Here is a 22,629-nt window from a genome sequence, read left to right on the forward strand (position 1 = left end):
AACCTAAACGTTTATCTATCTCTTTCTATCAGTATTTCTCTCTCTCTCTCTTTCTGTTTTACAGTTTCTTTCTTTGTCTACTTCCGCTTTTGCTCCAAATCGCGGCAACCAATCAGCGACGATACACGTTGTTCCGATCACTGCCTAGAGGATCACTATTTTTACTAAATTATGAATGCGTAATTTACATCTCTTTTTCTATACGATATGTGCAACGATTTTATATATAATTAATCAATTATGAGCAATTTTGTTGCAGTATACTTTTATTACATTGCTAGATAGTATATTATCTATTACACTGCGTTTCGTACGTTAGACAATATTATAATACATATCATAAAAATACCTGCAATGAATGTAAAGTCACTGTGAAATTAGAATATAAATACGTCTATGATTTCAATACATACATTTCTGCGAGAAATTAAATCACTTATTAATATCACTTTGATTTGAATGTATTATACTTCTCTCTACAGTCGATATAAATATCTTAAGTGTTTCCCTTAAAATTCTAATTACACGATCGTAACTTATTACAGAAGCTCTTCATATATCAGAATCAAAATTTTCAGTTAATTAAACCTGTCGTTTCACATTCAATTATCTGCACGTACATTAAATCTAGTTCTAGCAATCACTATGCATACCTTTTGCGTTTTATTAGCTAACATTCATGCTATGGAAGAAAGAAACTCTCCTTAGTCTCAGTCGTATTTAATAATTACTTCCTATCCTATTATCTTTGTATCTCCCTATCATCATTTATACGAATTCTACTGATTTCGTGACACACAGTACATCTTTTATTTGCACAATTAATTTACCTTAGAGTGTACAAGATTGCGCGATATGCCTGTAGTCGCAATAGTCGAATCGATACACTAGACAAATCGACATTCTTAACTTACACTTCTTAATTATATTAAATTGGATTCTATAAATTGCATTTATCATAATGACTGACCTTCGTATTTCTCGACACATATAATAAGTAAATTCTGATTATTGATATCGTAAGCATCGCTTCGTTCGTAACAGAACATAGTAGCTAATTTCTAATGTACTTGAATAACTGTTACGAAAATATATCTTTGGAGAAAAAGAACCAACACAATAAATCGGCGGTTTCTACAAGGTTCGATATTACACTTTTTAAATAAATATAAATACAATTGTACCGTTATAATATACAATTTTTTAATACTATACGACACTTATTTATACAATTTAGAAGAACGTTTAAAGAAGAATGGGGAAACATTCTGTTTGCTTTAGAAAATATAAATGCATTTCATAGACTGAGTTTACCGATTTCCTTCACCTCCCTGAATTTTCATCCAGCCCCTACTTGCCTATCACAATATTAATATCCGCTAATAAATAAGTACTAATAAATAGGTACCTCTTCGAAGAACCGTTCGAGTAGATACAGATTCTCGTAACTAAAATATTTGCCCTTACACGTAATATCAGTAGATCTGTTCTACAGATTATTTAAAGAGGTCAGCTAATTTATAACTAGTCGTAAATATTATTAGCGCTATTTCTAACACATTGTATATCGCACAGGAGAATGCTTGCCGTGCTGTGTCTTTTAATTTGTAATTTCTATTTCGAGCTTAAAACTTAATCTCTGAAATGTTCCCACAAGTGTGTTTGGACAGTCCATGCAGTATTTAAACTGCAGTCAGCAAATGTAAAAGTACCGTCTGCTTCGACTCGCGAAAGCAATAAACCTTTCCATTTAACAGCTAAGCGTAGTAGTGTATTCGTCTATTTATACTTTTAACAGACGACTCTCAAAACGAAACAAGTGACCAGTGAACATATTCCTTCAGAAAATTTCCCTCGCGAAACTTCTGCCCTGGTTAAATACGCAGTTATAATTGACTAATAAATGCTTGACGTGTTGCGAGTATCAGTTATAAAAATTTCTTCAGAGTGGAAGGATGTAAATCGCGCGCTGAGTAATATGCATGGACAAGCAAACAGTCTGCATATGCCTAATCAAGTATACAATGTATTAAATGAAGTTCTAGGAAGTTTTAGTTAAAATTGGAGAAATCCGTTTTGAGCTTGATAGACGGTGTGGAGATTTTAATCTGCGGCTTTACTAGATCCACTGGTCGGGTGTGCCTTTGTGCTTGCTGGTGAGTGGACCTCACGGCATTTTCTAACTTAGTTTTCAGTTCCGTGGACTGCGACATTAACGTTTTAAATTCCTGCAATAAGGCGCGTGTGCAGATTGGCGAAATGTATCAACATTTGCTTAAATGATAAACGGCAGTTTACCTGAGGATATTTTGGTCCTATTTTGTTCAGCCATTGGAAACTCTGTTGGTGAAGACTTAACTGATGTTTGGAAGCATGCTGAAGTTGTTCTCCCTCCAACAAGTAGTTTATAAGGATTGGCACAAGTAGAGTCAGCATCTGTATACCTAGATATTCATAAATAGCACCGAGTTACAAATCATTTTAGTACAAACCATAACTACACATCAAGACGATCAAAACATTCATATCCTGTTCTTTAAAGTTCTAAATATGCTGCTACTCTTTACACACCTTGCAAAAGGTCTCCTGTATTTGCATGTAACACAGTTCCTTTGTCAGAATATCGATCTAATATTAATGCACTATCCTTATTGATAAACGAAACGATGAGATGGCAATAGAGATTGTTACGTACGATTTGAAAGGTCAGCGAGTCCTATAAGAGCCTCAACGGTACTGACACACTCCAAGGTGAAGGACAATTCTAGATCGTGTGTAACTTGCTTGCTCTTGTCGCTATACAGGTACTCTACCAATCTGGGAGCTAACGCATGAATATAAGGTGTACTTATTGTACGCTCTGGATGCAAAAATATTGTTCTCATTGTTTGAACGCATTTGAATCTGACCTAAGGAAATGAGAAGGCTTGATTAAGTTACGAATATCGATTAAAGCATTGTTAAGATGCTCCAAAGCTTACCATTGTATTTTCTGACTGGAATGCGTGTCTAAAATGATTGATGCAAGGGAACTGTAAGTTCGGCGCGCTTACGACATCCGGCGAGGCGTGAAGAACAAACACCGCGATGCCTAATATCATAGCCACTTCGTCCATTTTGGTCTCATCATTGCCTGTATAAAAATATTCTATGTCAAATAGACTGTTATAGTTACAGAAGACTAACTGCAATATTAATTCTAAACACCTGTTTTAGCAAGATCAATGATCTTAGCAAGGGCACTTTGCAAAAGACCTGTCCACTGTTCTTGGCTTCTATAATCCTTCGCATATTTGTTCGTAGTAAGATTCTTCATGCAGTGCAAAGCTGCATGAACAGGTATGTCTGCCCCTGTTCTATTGCATTCGTTATCGTTACGTACAGCAGTCTCTCTTATCACTCCAGTCGCTAGGTACAGTAATGTTGGCAAAATTGCCACGCCCCCTAAAAGTGCACACGATTTATATACATATTACGCTTTGTATCTCAAGTATTCGAAGGGAGTGTAAAGTATTTACCTTGAGGGGAACAAAGAGTGGGAAGAGATTCCATTATATTGAGCGCAGCTGCTATCAGTTTCCCACTTTCTTCGGTTGGTACGTATCCTCTTTGGGATAAGATCGCTGTTGTCCCACCGGGATTAGGATTCAACGCTGGTATTTGACGAACCAAAAGGCACAAACACACTTCTAGAATAGCGAAAACCAATGATTTCCCTGGAACAAGCTCCCCCATCTCTTCGCCTTCTCCTAACAAGTCTACTTCTTGAGTTTCGTTGCTCTCTTCGTGTGCTGGTGCTGCGACGAAACGATAGGCATTGACAATTTCAACTTTCCTTTTTCCAATGCCCAAACCAACAGCTTATTATATCCTACCTTTCAATTTGCATCTCTTTCTTTCTGCCAGATCCTCCTGCGCTGCTTTCATGACTTGTTTCAAAACTTCCATTACTATCATCTGAATGACGTAACTTTCTCTGGTTAATAGCATCCTGTGATAGAAAGCTGCGATTAAATACAAATACTGAATTTAATGTACAGTTATATGTACCGTCACCAGATCATATACCTGTGAAGAACATTGCACAATTCAATTGGTAATGAACGATCCGCAATCAGCACTTCACGAGCCCACGTAGAGTCTAATAATGTGTACAACGCATTCAAACATGTCTCTATGTTTTGAGTAGACTCTGAAGATCGAGGGCTGCACAGAGCTTCCATGCATATACCTGAAACATGGTACAAAATAATATTTACAATCACAAAATAATGGCAGGGATTCTTGAACAATATTTACCAAACAATAAATGAAAACGATCGACGTTAGTATTAGTTTTAGCAGAGGTATCATTGTTGTTGTTATTGGTGGTGTTTGATGTTTTCACGTCATCCTTAGTTTCTTCCAGTCCAAAGCCTCTCGCGTTAAGCCAGAGCGTTGCAGCATGAAGAATTGGTGCCCAAGATTCTGCGTAATGAGGTCGAGCAGATTCCATTGTGTCTGTCGTGTAGAAAGCTCCTCCATCGTGTGGCAACTGACTGGAGAATTCTAATACCAAAGCATATTTCGTTATTGCAGATACTTACCACGAACAATTTTAGATTTAGTTCATTAAGATTAATTACATACCTGGTGGTAACGAGAGTAGAGCATGATCTCTCAGGGCAGCCAACCAATATTGACTCAAGCTTAGCAGCTCTGGTTGCACTAAACTCAATAAACTTTCTGTCTGGAATTCAAATTTTCCGAAGTCTTCGTCGTACCCGTCATCGACTTGATTTGAATTCTGATTGAACGAGTCTTTGCTGTTTAACGCAGCACCATCTCTTATCATAGCGACTACATATACCTGTAAAGATATGTGCGAAGAACGCAATTGTTATGTGTGATCTGCTAATCTCATTATCACATTTATTGAACACATAAGATATCTTACCTCTGCCCAAGCTTTCAAGATTGCTAGCCTTTCGAGCGTTAACAGACTTTCATTGTAAAGTTGCGGTCGCGTATGCCCCTCCGTTAATTTCTCCAGAGAAGAGACCAGTAGCTGATGCACTCTACGAAGATCATTGAGATCTCTGGCAACTCCGCTTCCGATCCAAGCACTACACGCCTGGCAAGCTGCTGCCGTGACGTGCGATGCCGTTTCTGCTGAAAATGCTGGTCTCAACGCAGCTCCAACCTACAACAATCGGTGATTCAACAAGGTAATAAAACTTCTCCAGTATCTCTACAACTCATATACACGTATAAATCATTAATTACTTGTGCTTGGAACTGTTCAAGTAACAGGTGTCCAGGAAATTCTGGCTCAGGAACATTGGCAAACTTATCTATAATCTCTTGTAACGTTTTCAAACCTTCCAGTCGCAAAGGATCACAGTCGCTGGTTGCAGCCATAAATGCCATTCGCACCAGATCAGAAAGGTGCAGTACCAGAAAGTCGCCTGAGATTAAAAGAGATTAGTAAAATATTAAAGTCCGAAAACGTTATTAGTAATATTAGCGAAGCCCGTACTTTTCCCTTTACTCGTCTGCATCTCCTTGGCTAAGGCAAGATCAAAGTGTGCTTTATTATATACACAGGCAGCTACTATTCTTCTAACACACTGTGCTGCGAACACTCTGGTTGGCCAGCGCGGAGTGATAGTCGGCCTTTGCTTCGTAGATTCATCAGCATGAAATTCTGCTTGATCGTCGTCTCCTTCTGTGTCCGCATTATCGTTATCAGTAGCACTGTCTTCGACATTGATAGTATTTACTTCTTCATTGGTGCACGTCTCTGTACGCAATAGTATAGAGTATTTGAATCGCGTTTAATTTAACATCTACATAACTTCGTCAATGTTTATACCTGAAGCTATCGTAAGGACATCTTTGCACAATGATAGCCACTGAGACAAATTATCCGCGGCTAAGATTTGCAGCATACTGGTTAGTGTGTCGTGGATATCTTTGATTAACTCGCTATCAGTTTCTGTGTCCAACATGCTGAACAGAACACCGGGAAGACCGGTCTCTGTTATGACCAGACCTTCTACTATGTTAGTGTCTCGACTTTCGTTAGCCAACGTCATCGCATGCTCGCACACTTCTTTCGCTTCTCGTTGAGCAAGTTGGCGAAGGCAGGATATCGCGGCTTTGCGTAGGAGCAAGTGGTTGCTCGATAATGTTCGCTACGAATAAAATAACGTTCGCTTAAAAGTTACTCGTTATCATACTGTTTGTGTCGTATAATGTAAATCTTACGCATAATGTAGGAACGAGAGAAGACAAATTGACGTGTCTGGGTGCGAACAAATGTAATTGCTGGAGACAGCCAGTAGCTTCCGCTTGCACAAGGGGATCTTGGTGATCTTGCATAATAGCACAAGCACACAAAAACGACGAACGTGCCATACAAATTGTCGACGTATTACCTGAAGACACAATTACGATTAATGATAAAATCTTGAGCTTTCGTCGTATCTTTAAGCATAACTAAAATGAAATAGACTATTAACCTTGTAGTTCTGGTCCTATCGTTGTGATAAGTGCTGACAGTACTTTTCCTATGCATTGATGTACATCAATATAGGAGTGAGGAACATTGAGAAGAAGAGTTAACGCTAAAGACAATGTAGGCTCAACGTAGCCTCGGAACATTGGTCCACCAGAGTCAGCTATAAGTGCAAGAGCGTGCAATGCCCACACCTGTACGGAATAGTACAATTTAATTATTCCTTCGTTTAAAATCTGGAATAACTATCAGGCGTACACGCGAAAGGGATATGTTTAAACAAGATCTTACTTGTACTACTGGAGACGAATTGTCCTGGGCAAGTGCAAGTAGAATACTGACACTTGTATTGAGATGCTGACTAGATCCCATCCCACCTACATACTTATGAAGGCACCCCAATGCTAAAGAATGGCCAGTTCTGCTCGCTACGTCGCGGGCAGACTTTAAACGATCGAAGCTCGTTTGCGCCAATTCTGCTGTAAATTTAGGATCAGAGATAACTTGGGCCATTCTTCCGACAGCTTCTCCTGCTGCCCATCTTAGTATTGAATTGCTGCTTACTAGAGCACTCTGCAATGTGTGCAATAACATTAAATAGTATTTAGTTTAGTATCCACAGAGAGTAAAGACATATCGTAAATTCTTACAATAATGAGATTAGTAGCAGACTTCTTTACATCCTCCTGGCCAAATCCTGTTTTTGCTTCGTTGAGACCCTTCAATCCGCTCAGCACAGCGGTGAAAACATTCATCTGTATTGCCTCCTGCCTACCAGACTTCGTATGCTTTATACATTCACTGAAATGATCTAACATCTGCAGTCTATGCTTGTTTGCCACACGTGGAAAGATTTGGCCAAACAATGACACTGATAAATCGATAACAGCAACTCCCAAAGGTAGAGGGCCGGGAATTATTTCATCCTGAAAAACAATATCATTAGAATCGGTGATCGTAGTTTTATGTTTTAGTAAATGCTTAACGTAGTCTTGAAATGTTTACTTGTGGCACTGGTCTGTAAAGACAACACGGATTGTGCTCCAAAGCTCCAGATCCTGCGGCACTGTTTGGCTGCAACTAAAACAGAAGCAAGACACAAGATAAATTGAAAACGTTTTTGCTGTTTATGTACAAATTGCATAAAATATACAAAGCACGATACACCGATATCGCCACAATCTCTATGAATAAAAGATTAATTAAAAGCGTAACCTTAATTACAGCAGATAAATAAAGATAGAAGCAAAACATAATTGTAATGAGTATGTAGGAAACTAAAGAACTAAAGTCATCGATTCTAATATCATTCGCCATTACTTCGTAAGTGAATTTGGAAATAAAATTAAAAAAATGGAGGAAGGTATAAAAGAGAGATTATCCTAAATGAAGGTAAATAAGTACAGATGAATAATAAGTACAGAGGAATATCATTGCAAAATAATGAAAGGCTTCATAGAACATTACTCACATGTTCCAAATCTGCCCTTCTGTTTGGTTCCATCTAGACACGAGTACAAATATTGTGTGTTAATTTCAAGCAACGCAACATGGGCCATGATGAACTACACTCTTTACAATACGTCTGCTGTAGTTATTTGATTACATTTCTATATTAGTGTATAGTTAATAATTTTAATTAGTAATATCATAGGCTTCAAAGTGCTTACCTGGTCTTCTATCGTGCGGTGATCGGTTTCTTGCAGCCATGTGCCGAGAATTACAGAATCATTGGCATGGCAAACTGCGCGTAACAATGAAGTTGTAGTGTTCCCAGGATTTTCGGTTAACGTGAATTCTGACACCAGCATTCTCAAGAGATGGGTGTAAGAACCTATTCAATTGATAATATATCCATATTTAATACATCATACTTCGAAGCAGGTAGCATTTAAAGACTAGAAGCATTTGTAATTACCTTCAAAAGTCTGAGGCGGTAATAACAACAATGTTTCGTATAGACGTAAACGAACCATGGCAGCTGGAGCCTTCAGTTGTTGTCCATAATTTTTCAATACAGGTGATAAACTAAAACGTTACGTCCAACGATGTACTACATTGATATACCATTACGAATATTTACGAAGTATAAGCAAGAACTAGTGATTAACATACTTTGTTAACATCGCCAACGCAGACTCAATTGGCGTTAGAAGCCGTCGCGTAATGTCATCGTTCAAAAGTTCTGGACAATGCAACAGAAAACTGTGCATCGCGGACAATGCACCGGCTCTACCTTCCAAAGTTACTTGCCAAGTAAAAGCATCACCTCTAGCTTTCTCACTTTCGAGCTCTTTGTTCGAACGGGGGAAGGAGTTTCTCCACAGCAGTAACATTCTAGGTAGTAATCCTTTCACCACTGCCGTACCTAATACGTTAAAAACAAATTATAGCGTTTATGATTATCAAGTATTGGATGTAGTAAATTCAAACTATTGTTATAATACCGAGAGTCATAATAGCCCCGATTAAAAGCCATCCAGCATGTGTTCTGTTCAATGATAAACGACTGTTCTGACTTGCGCTTCTTAGAAGCTCTTCTGCGGTATTGAAAATTATCTAGAAGGAGACGTGGGTGGGTTTTATGCAATAACATAGCGAAGTTATTTGACAGAGTGAAAGAAATGAGAAAGAATTACTTTTCCTTTCGTGTGAGGGACTCCGAGCGGTGATAATCGGACACTACCAAGAACCGCAACTAAAGCGCTGCTGTATCCAGCTATTGCTTCCGGCGAGCTACGCATATTTTCAATACCATCCACGCAACGATCGATGAGAGGTGTTATCTGGCTGGGTACTGCTACACAAATGCAACGCAAACACCAAGAGGCTGCAAGTCTAGCAGCTTGGCACGGATGGACCAGAACAGTCATGATTGTGTCGATTAAACCTGTATCATATAAATCATTATATTTACTGAAAACTAAGCATATATAAATCGTAAACGTAAAGTACATACTCAGAGACTGATCAGACAACAAATTACAAGCTGTTGTACCCAGTCCTAAGATTAGGTTCCCCATTTCTTGCAACGCACAAACCAATAGGTGTTGACTAAATAATGTTTCTTGATTACAGTCTTTAGCATTCTCTGGACTGAAATCTGAAAATTAAAATGTCAAGGTTAATAAGTGGTATTTAAAGATGTACTGTACTGATAAAGGTTAATAACATTACCAATAGAATTCATTTGCTTCAGAATAATGTGCGCTATTTCTTTGCATGCAGCAGCCTGTGCTCCTTCACCCAATAGTTTTCCAATAGTACCGTGTAGAATGAAATTAACACACTTTCTAGAATAGACAGCGTCAACGTGTGAGCTAGCAGCCTTTGGATTAGTTACAAGATCGAGTACGTGTGCAACTAATGCACCAACATTACGTTCCAGCCACGAACCTCCTAACATTTGGACGAATACTACGTATGCCTAGAGAATATTAATAAAATGTTCGCTTTACCATTTTATACAATAAATATAATACAACAATTATGTTTCTCTTACATGTGTGACTCCAACTCGGACCTCTCTATTTACGCTAGAGCTTCCTTTTATTATTTCTCCGGTGCCTTTTAAAAAACCTACTCCGCCTCTTAAAAATCCAGACATTAAAATATTCAGTACTTCGTCTAACGAAATCTGTTTATAGTTTTTGTTCTGCGTCACTAAACAAAAGTAATTATTAATGCAAAAATTCTTTCACTTGTACGCGAGTAACTAATTATGTTTCTTCGAGATACCTGAAGGGCTTTTTCCTTTTGGAGCTGGAAGTTGGGTCATTGCTACTAGTGTACCTAACAGTTTTGCAACAGCACATCTCACTTCATAGTTCGAGCCTTCAAATGCCCGGAAGCAAAGTGTAGCGACGCTCTCTATCTCAGTTGTATATAAAAATGGAGCGTGATTTAACATCTCTAGTAGACACTGCAATTATTACGTCAAATGTAATTTAAATAGTGTACACGCGATACATCGAGAAAGTATCACTGAAATACCTTTGCAGCAGCACACCTTACAGCCATCACTCTGTCAGTGAGATAGTGTCTAGAAACTTTGTATATTTCTTTATGGACATTTGTGATTGCAGATCCCATTCCAGCACATACCTGGTGAATTAAAATTATAGAAAATGCAAGATGTAACTTTATGTATTATGTAACCAGAAGTAATACCTTCTCGAGAGTATGCATAATTTCAATTCGAGTTTGCGATTCCGCAGAGCGCAAAGACTTTATCAGAATCTGTACAGTCTCTTCGTACGACCTACCCATCATCCTGCCTAATTTCTCGTACATACATCCGACGCAACATATAGCAGCTCTGTAAACAGTTAAAATTTAGCGTCTTACATGTTACACACGGAATGACGAATGGTAAATTAATGTACAGTCGAAACTCAATAACTTGAAAACCTCTATAAGTCGAAAATTTTCTTCATTCCCTTCCGCTGTAAACACCTCTATAACTCGAAATGAAATTCCTTCGCTCGAACTATATTTTGCATGTTAAATTATGTATTTCACCTCTACAACTCGAATTTAGAAGAACTCCGACCTCTACAAATAGAAGTTTAGTTCTCCATATACATTACGAAATTTCGTAGAAAGATCTCGAAATATTGAGGAAAATCTTTTTTCTGTATTATTCACGATTGAAAATGCTATTGATTTACAATACACTAAAAGACTAGCATAAAGCAAAATCACATTTTTTTTAATATGTAATGAAGAGTAATATTTCGAGCATGAAATGTGTCTTATAATTATTTTTATATATGTAGGTATATATGTAGTAAATAGATTGTAGGTATATTTGATTATAGGTATACAATAAACAGTTGACCTTTAAAACTTGAATTTGTCTTACTTTACAGCTTCACAATTCGAAAAATTAACAGTCGTACAAAGCCTCTATAAGTCGAAACCTCTCTAATTCCAAGATATTTTCCCTTCCCTTGAGATTCGAGTTATCCAGGTTCGACTGTACCCGTAAACGACTACTTACAGCTTTGTCGGGAGGAAGCTTGGAGAGTCATCCTTATTTCTGAGAATATCATTGCATTTGTTAACGGTATCAAAAAGCAAGAATGTGTCGCCAACGCTGAATAAAGTGGCGAGGCATCTCGCGATAAGTCGCCGCGTGGGAGGCCCAGGAGCCCCTTGCATGTGTTTTGTTAATTGTTCTACCAGTTTTTGTTGACATCCTTTGATATCACTCTAAAAATACCAGCAAGATATAGTAATATATGATCTATATTAAGGGGTCATTCTGGTAATCACGCCGCAAAATTCGGCAACATTCAGGTTTTTTTTTCTCAGTGAATGCAATGAATAACAATCAAACTTTTTTTTATTTACTAAGCTACTTATAATGTACACGGAACAATTGTTTAAATACACTTTTAATTGTGTTTTTTCAATGCTATCTGGAGTTAAAAATTGCGCCTTTGAAAACACGGTGGGAGTGATTTCAGCTCACAGACTCATTTGAAACAAAAAAACAAATCTGATTCTTAATCATTATGAGTACCGCTATCACAGGTGCCAGAATTAGCCACGTAAGTCAAAATTTAACAAAATAGTGCGCATCCAAACTTCAAGTAAAAATGGAAAATTTTGAAACTTGAAATTTGAATGCGTGCAGTTTTGTTAAATTTCGACTTACGTGGTTAACTCTGGCACCCGCGATAGCGGTACTCATAATGATTAAGAATCAGCTTGGTTTTTTTTTTACATGAGTCTGTGAGCCTAAATCACTTCCCCCAGGGAGGTATTTGTTTTCGAAGGCGCGATTTTGAACTCCAGATAACATTGAAAAAACACAATTAAAAGTGTATTTAAAAAATTGTTCCATATTCATTACAAGTAGCTTAATAAATGAAAACAAAGTTTGACATTGTTATTCATTGTATTCACTGAGAAAAAAAAGCCAGAATGTTGTCGAATTTTGCGACGTGATTACCAGAATGAAACCCTTAAGGTAGTTCTTGCTTAAAGAAGTAATACCTTTTGTGCAGCTATTAAAACCTTGTCCAAAAAGCGTAACCACTCGAATATAAAAACTGGCCGCTTAGCCTCCGAGATTTGATTAAGGGCATCCTCGTTGAGGGTCAAACTATGGCTCAACTCCATCATCATTTCAATGAATTAGATTTTAAACAGTTCCGTTCTTTTCACTGGTAATCTGCAATAGATTAACGATCTGAATTTAATATCAGGAACGCAATTAAGCTTAACATAATAACTAGCTTTGTAACTTCAGAGCCAGGCATAAATTCAAGTAACTGAAATAAAATGACACGCTGCAAGTGTTTGTTGGCAAGAAAGAGCTTATCAGCTGTATACAAACGAATAATAATAATGGAACTTATAAAAAAATATGTCTCAATATACCAGAAAGACTACCGATATTATCAGTACGTGGGGAGTAGCATAATATTTTTCCACTGTTTTTTATTTATTTAATCTCCACGAAATCATTCAGTTTCACTAAAGTGGAATTGTATAAATAGTTGTGTATTTTTTTTATGTCTTGCATTAAGAAACCACATGATACAAAATAAAACACTTTACAAACAACCTGTCATCGCGTTTCGATACTTTCTAACGATATCATAAAACTATTAGAATAACGATCTACTTTTTCCACGTAATTGACAAGTCCTAACTTGATTTAGGTTAGGGTAGATCGGTAATCATCTGGACGAGGAACGTTGACAACGAATTACTGACTGTAGATAAACAATAGTGCCTTATAGATAGGTATGTTAGTACCTCTCCTGGTTTTCATGGCTAGTGATTCTCTAGAGAGTGATCGGTATAACCGTAGCCATCTTGGAGCAAAACCGGAAATAAACATATCTATCTCTTTCTATCAGTATTTCTCTCTCTCTTACTGTCAGTATTTCTGTCTCTTTCTATCAGTATTTCTGTCTCTTTCTATCAGTATTTCTGTCTCTTCCTATCAGTATTTCTGTCTCTTTCTTTTTTACAGTTTCTTTCTCCGATTTTGCTCCAAAATCGCGGCAACCAATCAGCGACGATACACGTTGTTCCGATCACTCCCTAGAGAATCACTATTCATGGCTATTTCGCAGCGCCACGGGCGACGCTGGAATTAATTAAAATAAGAGCGGGAAACTTCTGATCCATTTGAATGTATTAAGCGGCAACCAATCACAGAGTGAATTTAGAGTGAAGTTAGTGTGTATTTAGAGTGAAGTTATAGTGTGGATTTATTGTGAATTTAGAGTGAAAGAAGATTTTACTCTGAACTTGCACGTTCATTGGTCGACGCGAGTAAAATCTAGTGAGACCACTTTACAGTTGAGTCTGCTGAAGGCACCCAATGTGAATTTAGAGTAAAGAAACCACCCCTCCTAGGCGCTCCCTGTACCTCTCCCACGCATCGCATTTGAAACACGATCACGCATTAACAACCCAGATAGCACACGTTATCTATAAGCCGTCTTTCAGGCTTCAAGACATCTGAAGACGTCTTAAAGACGGCTTATAGACAACGTGTGCTATCTTGTTGCACTCGTAATGGTTTAGCAGTTTCTCAATGACTTACGAAAGTGATTTCCATTAATTCAATTAAATAACGAACATAATTAAATTAAAACGAAAAGTATCACATATAAAACATAGATTGGGAAAACTTATTAAGTTTCCATATTGGGAGCAGAACATTAGTATGCGACACTAGCGGTCGGTACGCGAACTAGTAGTAATGGCCGACGCAAGTATACAATTTATTGCGGTCTACCAATTTTCACAGTATCGACGAGCTGTATACAGAAATAACTGTTGTGTAACAAATTGTACCGCTGCAATGAGCGATGACCTCAATTTAAGTTTTCATAAAAGTGCCAAAAAGTGGAGCAACTAAAATTGTTCACATCACATACTTTTACATATTCCCAAATTGTGTCTAAATGTATTGTCAACATTTTTACTGTAAGAAATAACTTTGAAATAAACTTTTATACTACTGGATCCACATAAACATATACACTGCGTTCCGTATAACAGCGTACCAAGGCCCCTACCGATTTGGGACCGATCTGCGCAGCTCCCACGAATCTGACACACGCGATTGGTCGTAGCACTTTCGCGATTGCTCGTAGCACTTTCCCTGCCGGTTTACTACCAATCAACAGTGTATCCCTGCGCGAAACGAGTACGCTCTAATGTGGAACGCAGTGTAGCAACAGGTATACCTGCGTCGTCCATATTTGTTATGTTACACTAGCGCCACCGTTCCCGCGGTGGTAGATTCCTTTGCCAGTAGCAGCATAAGCTTCTGTCTTACACTAAAAAATTTTACTAAATTGTTACACTGTCCATTATCAATGTAAAATTAATGGAAACCTTAATATACTATATTATCAACCACTGAAGGTATATTATTCTTCGTAGACTATTCTGTACGCGTACAGACGTTTACTAAACAGCAATTTGTTGAAAAGGGAAGAAATTGAAATAAGAGCTAATCACTTTCAAATACGCAGTAATAAGCCTCACAGATAATGACGTGCATCGTTAAACGAAGCATTTATGTCAGCGTCTGCAGCCTTATCATCTTTCGATTAACATAGTTTTGAAACGTATGTTGTTTTTGCTAGACTGATGCAAATATCTTTACACCGCAAAAAAGTGTTTTCTGTTCAGAATCATTACTTGGAATCGGTATCACAATTAAACTGCGCTTTTACGTCCCTTCGAAGTCCCACCACTTCGAACTCTATCTTCGTGCGCATCTTTCACCTTTATCAGTACAATAATTGTTGCTCATCGCTTCGCAGTAACTTCGCCTCGCTTTGCAATTGCTATGTTACCTGAATAGACATAGAGAAATCGCGCTTTAGAATACACTCAGCCTGTAGATAATATATTTTATAGTTACCTCGTTAATAAAATCGTAAACGTTCAACTTGCGCGAATCTCGCGCCTCCGAGGTACGCCAGTTGCGTGTAAACATCATCAGCACCTAATTACTGGCTCGTATTAACAATTATTTCGCCTGTAAATCGTTATTGACGAGCGTAAAAATATTGTCGTTACGGCTCCTACAATAACGAATGATCGCGTGTCGAACGCGTTACGTTTTTGCTTGAATTTAATCCAAGCAATCCTTGATACCTGTTGATCTATGAGTTTTATCCTGTACCAGGAAGCATGCGATGACTCTCGCGTTCCTGAAACAGGTACACACGCAGAAACGCGAGCTTTTTTTTGTTCAAATGTTCCATCAATGTACCGTTAATCCCGATCTACAATAAATAATAATTTCCTCGTACTCATTTCGCTGATTTTATCGACGGCGCGAGTTCAAGATAGATCAAATGTTTGTAAATAATTTGTGCACAAATTGCACTCCACGTTTCAACAGCGCGGCTTCTTACAGTCTCTTCTGATATTTGTAACTCATTATAATTTCACTTTGTCACAGTTTCAATTAGACATACGTTAAATACTATAACGCATGGATATGCATTAATTATACCAATAATTTATTAATTTCTAATGATTCATTTGTCGTTGAAGACGACAAAAACTCGCGGGAAGCTCCTCATTATATAGTATTCATCGTCGAACTAAACCAGAGATGTCCGAGCTAAAGTTGTTCAGTTACTAAATTAACATTATACGTACCAAGCCCGGTTTTAAAATTCGTTTCAAAGTTCTGCATTAATTTTTGTTTCTGTCGTTCATTTGACTTTATAACGATTCACATATTATCCGTTTACTTAATTATTTCTCTTTTTTATCGTTAATTTTGTTTCATTTTTCCTTCCCTTATCTGCCGCAACCAGTCCTCTGACTGGTCGACAAATTAACGCCCGTTTTATAAAATTACTTATCAGTGTTATTTTGAAAGTCCCAGAGATAACATCGAAAGTGAACAAACCTTATAATTTTATTTTACCTCCGACTTTTATCTCCAAACATGTCAAGTTACTCAGCGAAAAATTTATCGAAAGACATAAATAGCATAAACGAAGCGTTCGGAGATCAGTAGAGGGCTAGATTCTGAACGTGGAAAAGAAAGATAGAAAAACAATATGAATTATTTTTTATTTTTACGTCGGAAGTAAAAATGAAAATATATAATTTCTTTTATTACTATCTCAAAGCTCTTCTGTTTCCCCTGCCAAACAGACATTGCCAATATTGAATTTGCAAAAATATGACCTTTATTTCCTAATCGGTCATTTGACCGGTTACGGTAGGAATAGGTATATGCAAACTGCCGGTACGTTTAGCGTTAATGAGTGGCGTAATTATTTTACCTGAGCAGTATTCACGTATTCCTTATCGACATTGAAACTATAGCAGCAGCGGCAGAAAAAGTCTGAACCGTGGAGCTAGGAGATGGTAATTGTTTAAAGAAACTTTTATAAATATTGATGAGAAGCACCGGTCATCTCCGCTATGATACGTCCCCGGATAATGAGGGGTACGATGCAGACAAAGAAACTCGCCCCGAGGTGCCACTGTAGCAGAATTAATCATGCAACACCGATTTCAATATATTACCACGCTAGACGTGAAACTCACACATTGTTTTGCAGTAAAAGGAAAAGTAGCCAACCGAACGCATGATTTATTCAGCCGCGATTCTCCAGTCGCGTATGAACTAGGTATTTAAGGGGGGAAAAAAAAATGCCAGCTGTCGCTTCCTGCGTCTTTAACCCGCGCGATGAATACATAAACAAATTTTTCATCCGCTCCGTCGTCTTCCTCCTATTAGTTTTTCTCAATTCCAACACCACCGGCATTAAATCTGCATCCGCGCCGAATGCTCCGATTAATGCAGGATTCCTGATGGAACGCGCTGGGCAATAAGGTGCCATTTAATCGGAAGACTTCGAAACATCTAGCAAGCAGAAATTAATAATAATAGGCACGCGGGTGTGACCCGATTAATACGCGATTTTCAGGATTAACGAGACTGAGAAAGATCTCTGTGTCTTAACTGGGGCGCGACGGGGAACGGGGACGAGTTCGAGTCAGAAAGAAAGTAGAGTCGTAATGCCCGTTTTCTCGGCTTTTCATTTAAATAACGCAGAACCGTTGGAGCACGACTTTACAGCCAGCGCACGTGTAATTGTCATGTAATAAATCATCAGTTTCGACGTCGGAGCTGTTCCAATCTTTCACGTCCTCACCACTGAACCCTATCGTTAACAACGTGACTCTTCAATTTCCAGAGCGTTTTAACCGCAGCCGCGCAAGTGGTCGCTGTCTTGCTTACGAAGCGGGGCCATTCAGCGACAAGAGGACTCAACAGAGCCAGCCTGATTACACGTATTACAGGATCTATTTAAGATATAGAAAAATCCGTCCGCGCGAAATTGGCTACGATGGAAGTGCTCGGTGTCGGCCGCTGTTACGTCACGTCCTATTGACATACAGCGATTCTATTAGCGGGCAAGCGGCGAATTCACCCAGTTTCGGGTCAGCGGTGGTTTATGCAACGATCTGCATAAACGGCCGCAGCTTTCCCCCTCCCTCCCCCCCCCCTGGATAACGATAACGTACTCTCCTTTTATCACCGCGCGAGCATAAGTTTTACTTGCCAGCGCGCCACAACATATGATGTAGTTGCATAAATGAGAAATGAAAGGAGCGATCAGAGTTCGAGGCACATGCGATCTGTCGCAAAAAGTGGAACTATCAGATACGCCGATTATCGCTGGCTGCCCCAGCCGTTAGGTCCGCGGAGTGAAATTTAGAGGTTCGATAAAGTTAAGCTATGGACTGTTTGGTAGATTTGAAAGCGGAGCGACGAGACTGCAATGTTTCGCGAGCGATCGATTCCGTAAACGTTGACTGCCCCGATAAATTGTAACAGTCTCGGTGCGAGATACTGTGGCCGATTAAACGTCCGCGCTTTACCGCCCGGTAAATTGTAATTACGTACCGTCGGCGAGTTTTCAATAAAATCCAGCTGAATACGAGTCGCGAGATCCATTAAACGCCCGGGCATTAAGTATTCATGATCTTTTTCTCTGTCGCTTGATTAGGTAATGTTACTCCGTTCCTATCAGTAGCTGCGATATGGATTTCAAAGGAGCGTTCGCGCGGCACATCTTTAAATCCACACGCTGCCGCGGATCCTGCAAGTTTCGCAGGAATTACCAGGGCACGCGCGCCGAAGAATGAAAAGCCGTGGGTTCGTTTTGTCGATTTCGCGCGTCCCGATTCCAATCACAGCGACGCACAGTGGCTCGAGTATTCTACATGCTAGCTGGACAAAATTATTTTTTCGCGGTATTGCGTTTATATGGGGTTCAAATTGTATCTCAGTTTATTATTTCGCCAAAAATATCAACGAAAAAAAATATGACTAAGTCAATAAAGGAAAAAGAACAAAACGACAGTATTGTACTTTAACTATAATTATCAGTTATAACATTATGTTTATTCCTGTAATTTCTGAGTTTTCTGTGGAGTTTTAAAAAAATTTCGAGCCACAGTTGACTCACCTAATAAAATGGCTATTAAAACAGTATTTTACTATATGTTTCACGTCGTTCCACGCAACAAGGGTTGAATGTATGGAAAGTAGAGACTTTCTAGTTTTTTTTAATCACACGATCGATCTGCAGAAATTTGCAAAACTATATTTTGTGAATTGTTTTCGAGTACGACGCTCGGCAGGAGAGATAGTACAGTTGTTATATTTCAGACTCTATACGTATTATAGATTAACTATAACTATAAGTGTGCCTTATAACCATTAATTTCTTGTTAATTACATTACATTATAGAGTCTGAAATATAACAACAGTGTTACCTCTCCTGCCGAGCGTCGCACTCGAAAAAAATTCACAAAATATAGTTTTGCAAATTTTTGCAGATCGATCGTGTGATTAAAAAAAACTAGAAAGTCCATACTTTCCGTACATTTAACCCTTGTTGCGTGGAACGACGTGGAACATATAGTAAAACACTGTCTTAATACCCATTTTATTAGGTGAGTCAACTGTGGCTCGAAATGTTTTTAAAACTCCACAGAAAACTCAGAAATTACAGGAATAAACATAATGTTATAACTGATAATTATAGTCAAAGTACAATACTGTCGTTTTGTTCATTTTCCTTTATTGAATTAGTCATATTTTTATTTTATTGATATTTTTAGTGAAATAATAAACTGTGGTACGAATCAGGTTTGTTCCTAACAATTTCAACCCCATATGAACCCAATACCGCGAAAAAATAATTTTGTCCAGCTAGCATGTAGAATACTCGAACCACTGTGCGACGATCAAGTTTGAAAAGTTTTTTTCCCCAGAAGCGTTTATGCTTTGATTAAGTTGTTCGCTTTGTACCATGGAAAGACGTGACGCAGGTAATTGTAAAAACCAGCGCAGCCACGCAGAGCCGATAGACGTCGGACTAATGGCCGTTTAGAGAGGATAAGCGTCTACGCGTACCTTCGTTAACCCGTACCGATCGCTATTTAATTTAAATCGCCGTCAGGTATTATTCTCCGTAATTCCTGAAGTACGACTCCAACGACGCGAACGATTTATTTCCTCTGAAGTTCCAGCAGCATCATTTACAGAGATGGATCAATTCGCTCGGCAGGGTGTCGCGAATAACTTCAGCTTCCCTGCACTGTCATATCGGTCGTGAATTGCTAATAAAGAATTTTCCATCGATTTTCGATGGACCCTGAGGCGGGCGCTCTTAACGAGCGCGCAGCCCGCTGCTCGCCCCAGCGCGATAAAAAAGGCCCGTCCTTGCGTTATTACTCTTGGGTATGCCTGGACATACTCATTCCGAAATAATTAGCTATCCGGCCCGAGTGGCATTGAAGGTGCAACACCAGGCGATACCCATTTCTTCAGTCGCTGAACGAAAGCAAGGACTCGCCGCTACAGGATGTACCGCTCGCTAAAGGGAATTTCTGGTTTAAAATTCACCCGGTGGTAGGATCGGCCGCTCTAACGCGAAGGGAAGAAAGTTATTTTCGGTCTCGAATCGAGGTGAACGGAGGTATATTTCCAGGAGGAACGAGGGGCAGAAAATAGAGGAGAAAGAGATTGAACTGGAAGAAAAGGAAGAGGATAATATATAGCCGTTTTATCCAGGTACTTCCCAGCGGTATTTACCGTGCGAGACGGAAAGGGACACGTCTCGTTCGTCACGTCTCATGTGCTCGTAGTCCCGAAAGAGGTTTCACCGAAAGATCGCCTCTTTCATATTTCAGATTCGCCAGCAATTCCGGCTGGGGGTCCGTAAAGTCGGGGTTTATAATAGAACGGTGTGTCGGATGAAAGAAGTTGAGGCTGCAAATTCTCTTTAGAGCCGCGTGAAGTATTACTTTCCCGCATAGATCGCGTGCACGTGTACGTTATGAAAAGAAAACGCGGGACGTGTTGAAATTGTTGATGAAAAACTTGTCATCCAGTGGAGCACCCTGTATTCTACGATAAATAACGATAAAATAAATGGATTAAAAGGAACTAAGTAGTCGCGCCGGTGACCGAGCCGCGTGTTGTAATCCTTCCCTACAATAACCAGAAGCTGAGGAAATTCTTGAAGCATACCTCGCCCGTGAATGCGCGTCGAAATACGAATTTTCGTGACGGCGTGCAGCTCGCTTTTGCGAACGTTTCGCAGGGTTTTATCGTAATTTGCAACTTCTGCGCCAGGTAACTTCGAGCCTAACTAAAGCTGGCACCGAAGAACCTGCTTTTGGCGTGGGAATGCCATCCAGTTTCTACGCTGAACCCCAAGCGGAGTCTTTTTGCAATAAAATGCGAGGTCTGCGCTGAAAACTGTAGGTACCTGCATCATAGTTCGTCGGCAGTTAACGCGTTAAATGTCTCTGGCTTCCAAATTCGAGATTACTTATGGGAATTTAATTTCTTCAGATTCGAAAGCTGATCGACCCATTACGGAATCGAAAGAACGATTGGAAAGGATTGTTTACTGCTTCGTCGCATTCATTTAGGATTCTCGGAGGTATCGTTCAGAGAAGCGTAGAAAGATGATTTAATTAAATATTTGAAGAACGTAAAAATTCGTATTTCAGTCTCGAAATTCAGTTTCCCAGAAGATTTCTGATCGTTCCATTAAAAATTGCCAGACAGCTGGACAAACTACAGTGGGTGGCCAAATTATTACCCTCATGGAACAAAATAGACGTCTCGTTTTTAATGATGTAATATTATTTTTTAATACTAGTATATTTATTTAAGAATACAAATTAAATAAATTGATATTGTACGAGAAGTACAATTAATTTAGCTTTTATGACGGCTTGGATTCGACGCGGAATGCTTCCAATGCTGTGGCTACTTTCTGCAATTTTCGAGAGTTGTGCCACAGTCCGATGATATTCTCTAAGTTCTGTCTTATTTGTAATAATTGTATCCCCGCCCTTTTAAAAATAAATCAGATTTAGGGTAGATGTCCCATTTACTGTCAGTGTCCCTATTACTGCCACTTTATTTATTTCACTTAAAAAAAACGTAACGTATAAAGAATAGACGTATAAAGAATGTACTATAATAATAAGAAGAACAGTCCCAATTTTATGATAAATTCTTTTTTACGCTATTCTTTATACGTTGCGTGTTTATTAAGTAAAATAAACGAAGTGGCAGTAATTGGGACATTTACCCTACATGTTGAAAAATGACTCGCAAAGTTGCCAGATGCTGTAACTAATAAATAAACGAAGAAACAATAACATTCATGCGTTCTTACTTTAATTGCCTACAGCCACAGCTTTCCCAAATTTGGAGAATTTTTTTACTATAATAATTTTGCCACCCGTCTGTACATACAAAGAAGAATGCAAAAGATCGAGAGCACACCATCGAATTACAAGTGACAAAATAGTTTGCCAATCGACGATATTTAAAAAGAAAAGGCGTAGCCAAAAAAGTCGCGTTTTCCTTTAACGCCGGAGAACTCCTTTTAAATGGAACCGTGGAATCTCGGAGGAGCAGAAACATTTCGTTGCACGTTGCTTCCGTCGCCAGTGCTTTCTTATTTAAATCACGATTTCGGTTCGCCGCGCTCAGATCCGCAATCGCGGTCTTTCGTTATTAGCACTATCGGTGGCGAGGAAAAAAGAAAAGTCTCGGGACGTTGCTGTCCACCGA

General features: G+C 38.8%; 1 protein-coding gene across 1 annotated transcript; it reads right to left on the reverse strand.

The window, feature by feature from the left end:
• Nucleotides 1-248: 248 nt before the first annotated feature.
• Nucleotides 249-13,219, reverse strand: LOC143379002 (HEAT repeat-containing protein 5B). Its single transcript, XM_076831238.1, has 35 exons — nucleotides 12,890-13,219; nucleotides 12,503-12,680; nucleotides 11,502-11,713; nucleotides 10,670-10,817; nucleotides 10,493-10,603; nucleotides 10,238-10,421; nucleotides 10,002-10,162; nucleotides 9,677-9,926; nucleotides 9,459-9,602; nucleotides 9,139-9,389; nucleotides 8,947-9,058; nucleotides 8,615-8,867; nucleotides 8,418-8,527; nucleotides 8,170-8,333; nucleotides 7,971-8,003; nucleotides 7,505-7,579; nucleotides 7,150-7,425; nucleotides 6,791-7,072; nucleotides 6,504-6,693; nucleotides 6,250-6,419; nucleotides 5,855-6,176; nucleotides 5,519-5,782; nucleotides 5,266-5,447; nucleotides 4,937-5,182; nucleotides 4,630-4,849; nucleotides 4,300-4,548; nucleotides 4,069-4,231; nucleotides 3,876-3,991; nucleotides 3,519-3,797; nucleotides 3,208-3,444; nucleotides 2,982-3,133; nucleotides 2,696-2,909; nucleotides 2,572-2,586; nucleotides 2,299-2,444; nucleotides 249-2,228 (listed from the first exon to the last, which is right to left on the reverse strand). Exons 2-35 carry the CDS (start codon nucleotides 12,632-12,634, stop codon nucleotides 2,052-2,054), a joined length of 6,240 nt encoding a protein of 2,079 aa, XP_076687353.1. The 5' UTR covers nucleotides 12,635-12,680; nucleotides 12,890-13,219; the 3' UTR covers nucleotides 249-2,051.
• Nucleotides 13,220-22,629: the final 9,410 nt, after the last annotated feature.

The sequence above is a fragment of the Andrena cerasifolii genome, chromosome 2 (genome assembly GCF_050908995.1).
Source record: "Andrena cerasifolii isolate SP2316 chromosome 2, iyAndCera1_principal, whole genome shotgun sequence".
In the NCBI taxonomy this organism is placed as follows: domain Eukaryota; kingdom Metazoa; phylum Arthropoda; class Insecta; order Hymenoptera; family Andrenidae; genus Andrena; species Andrena cerasifolii.

Coding starts and splice junctions, on each gene's coding strand:
- LOC143379002 (XM_076831238.1), bottom strand. CDS start 12,634: ATGATGATGGAGTTGAGCCATAGTTTGACCCTCAACGAGGATGCCCTT. Junction 9,059..9,138: donor TCCCTCACACGAAAGGAAAA/GTAATTCTTTCT, acceptor GTCTCCTTCTAG/ATAATTTTCAATACCGCAGA. Junction 6,420..6,503: donor GATAGGACCAGAACTACAAG/GTTAATAGTCTA, acceptor TTGTGTCTTCAG/GTAATACGTCGACAATTTGT.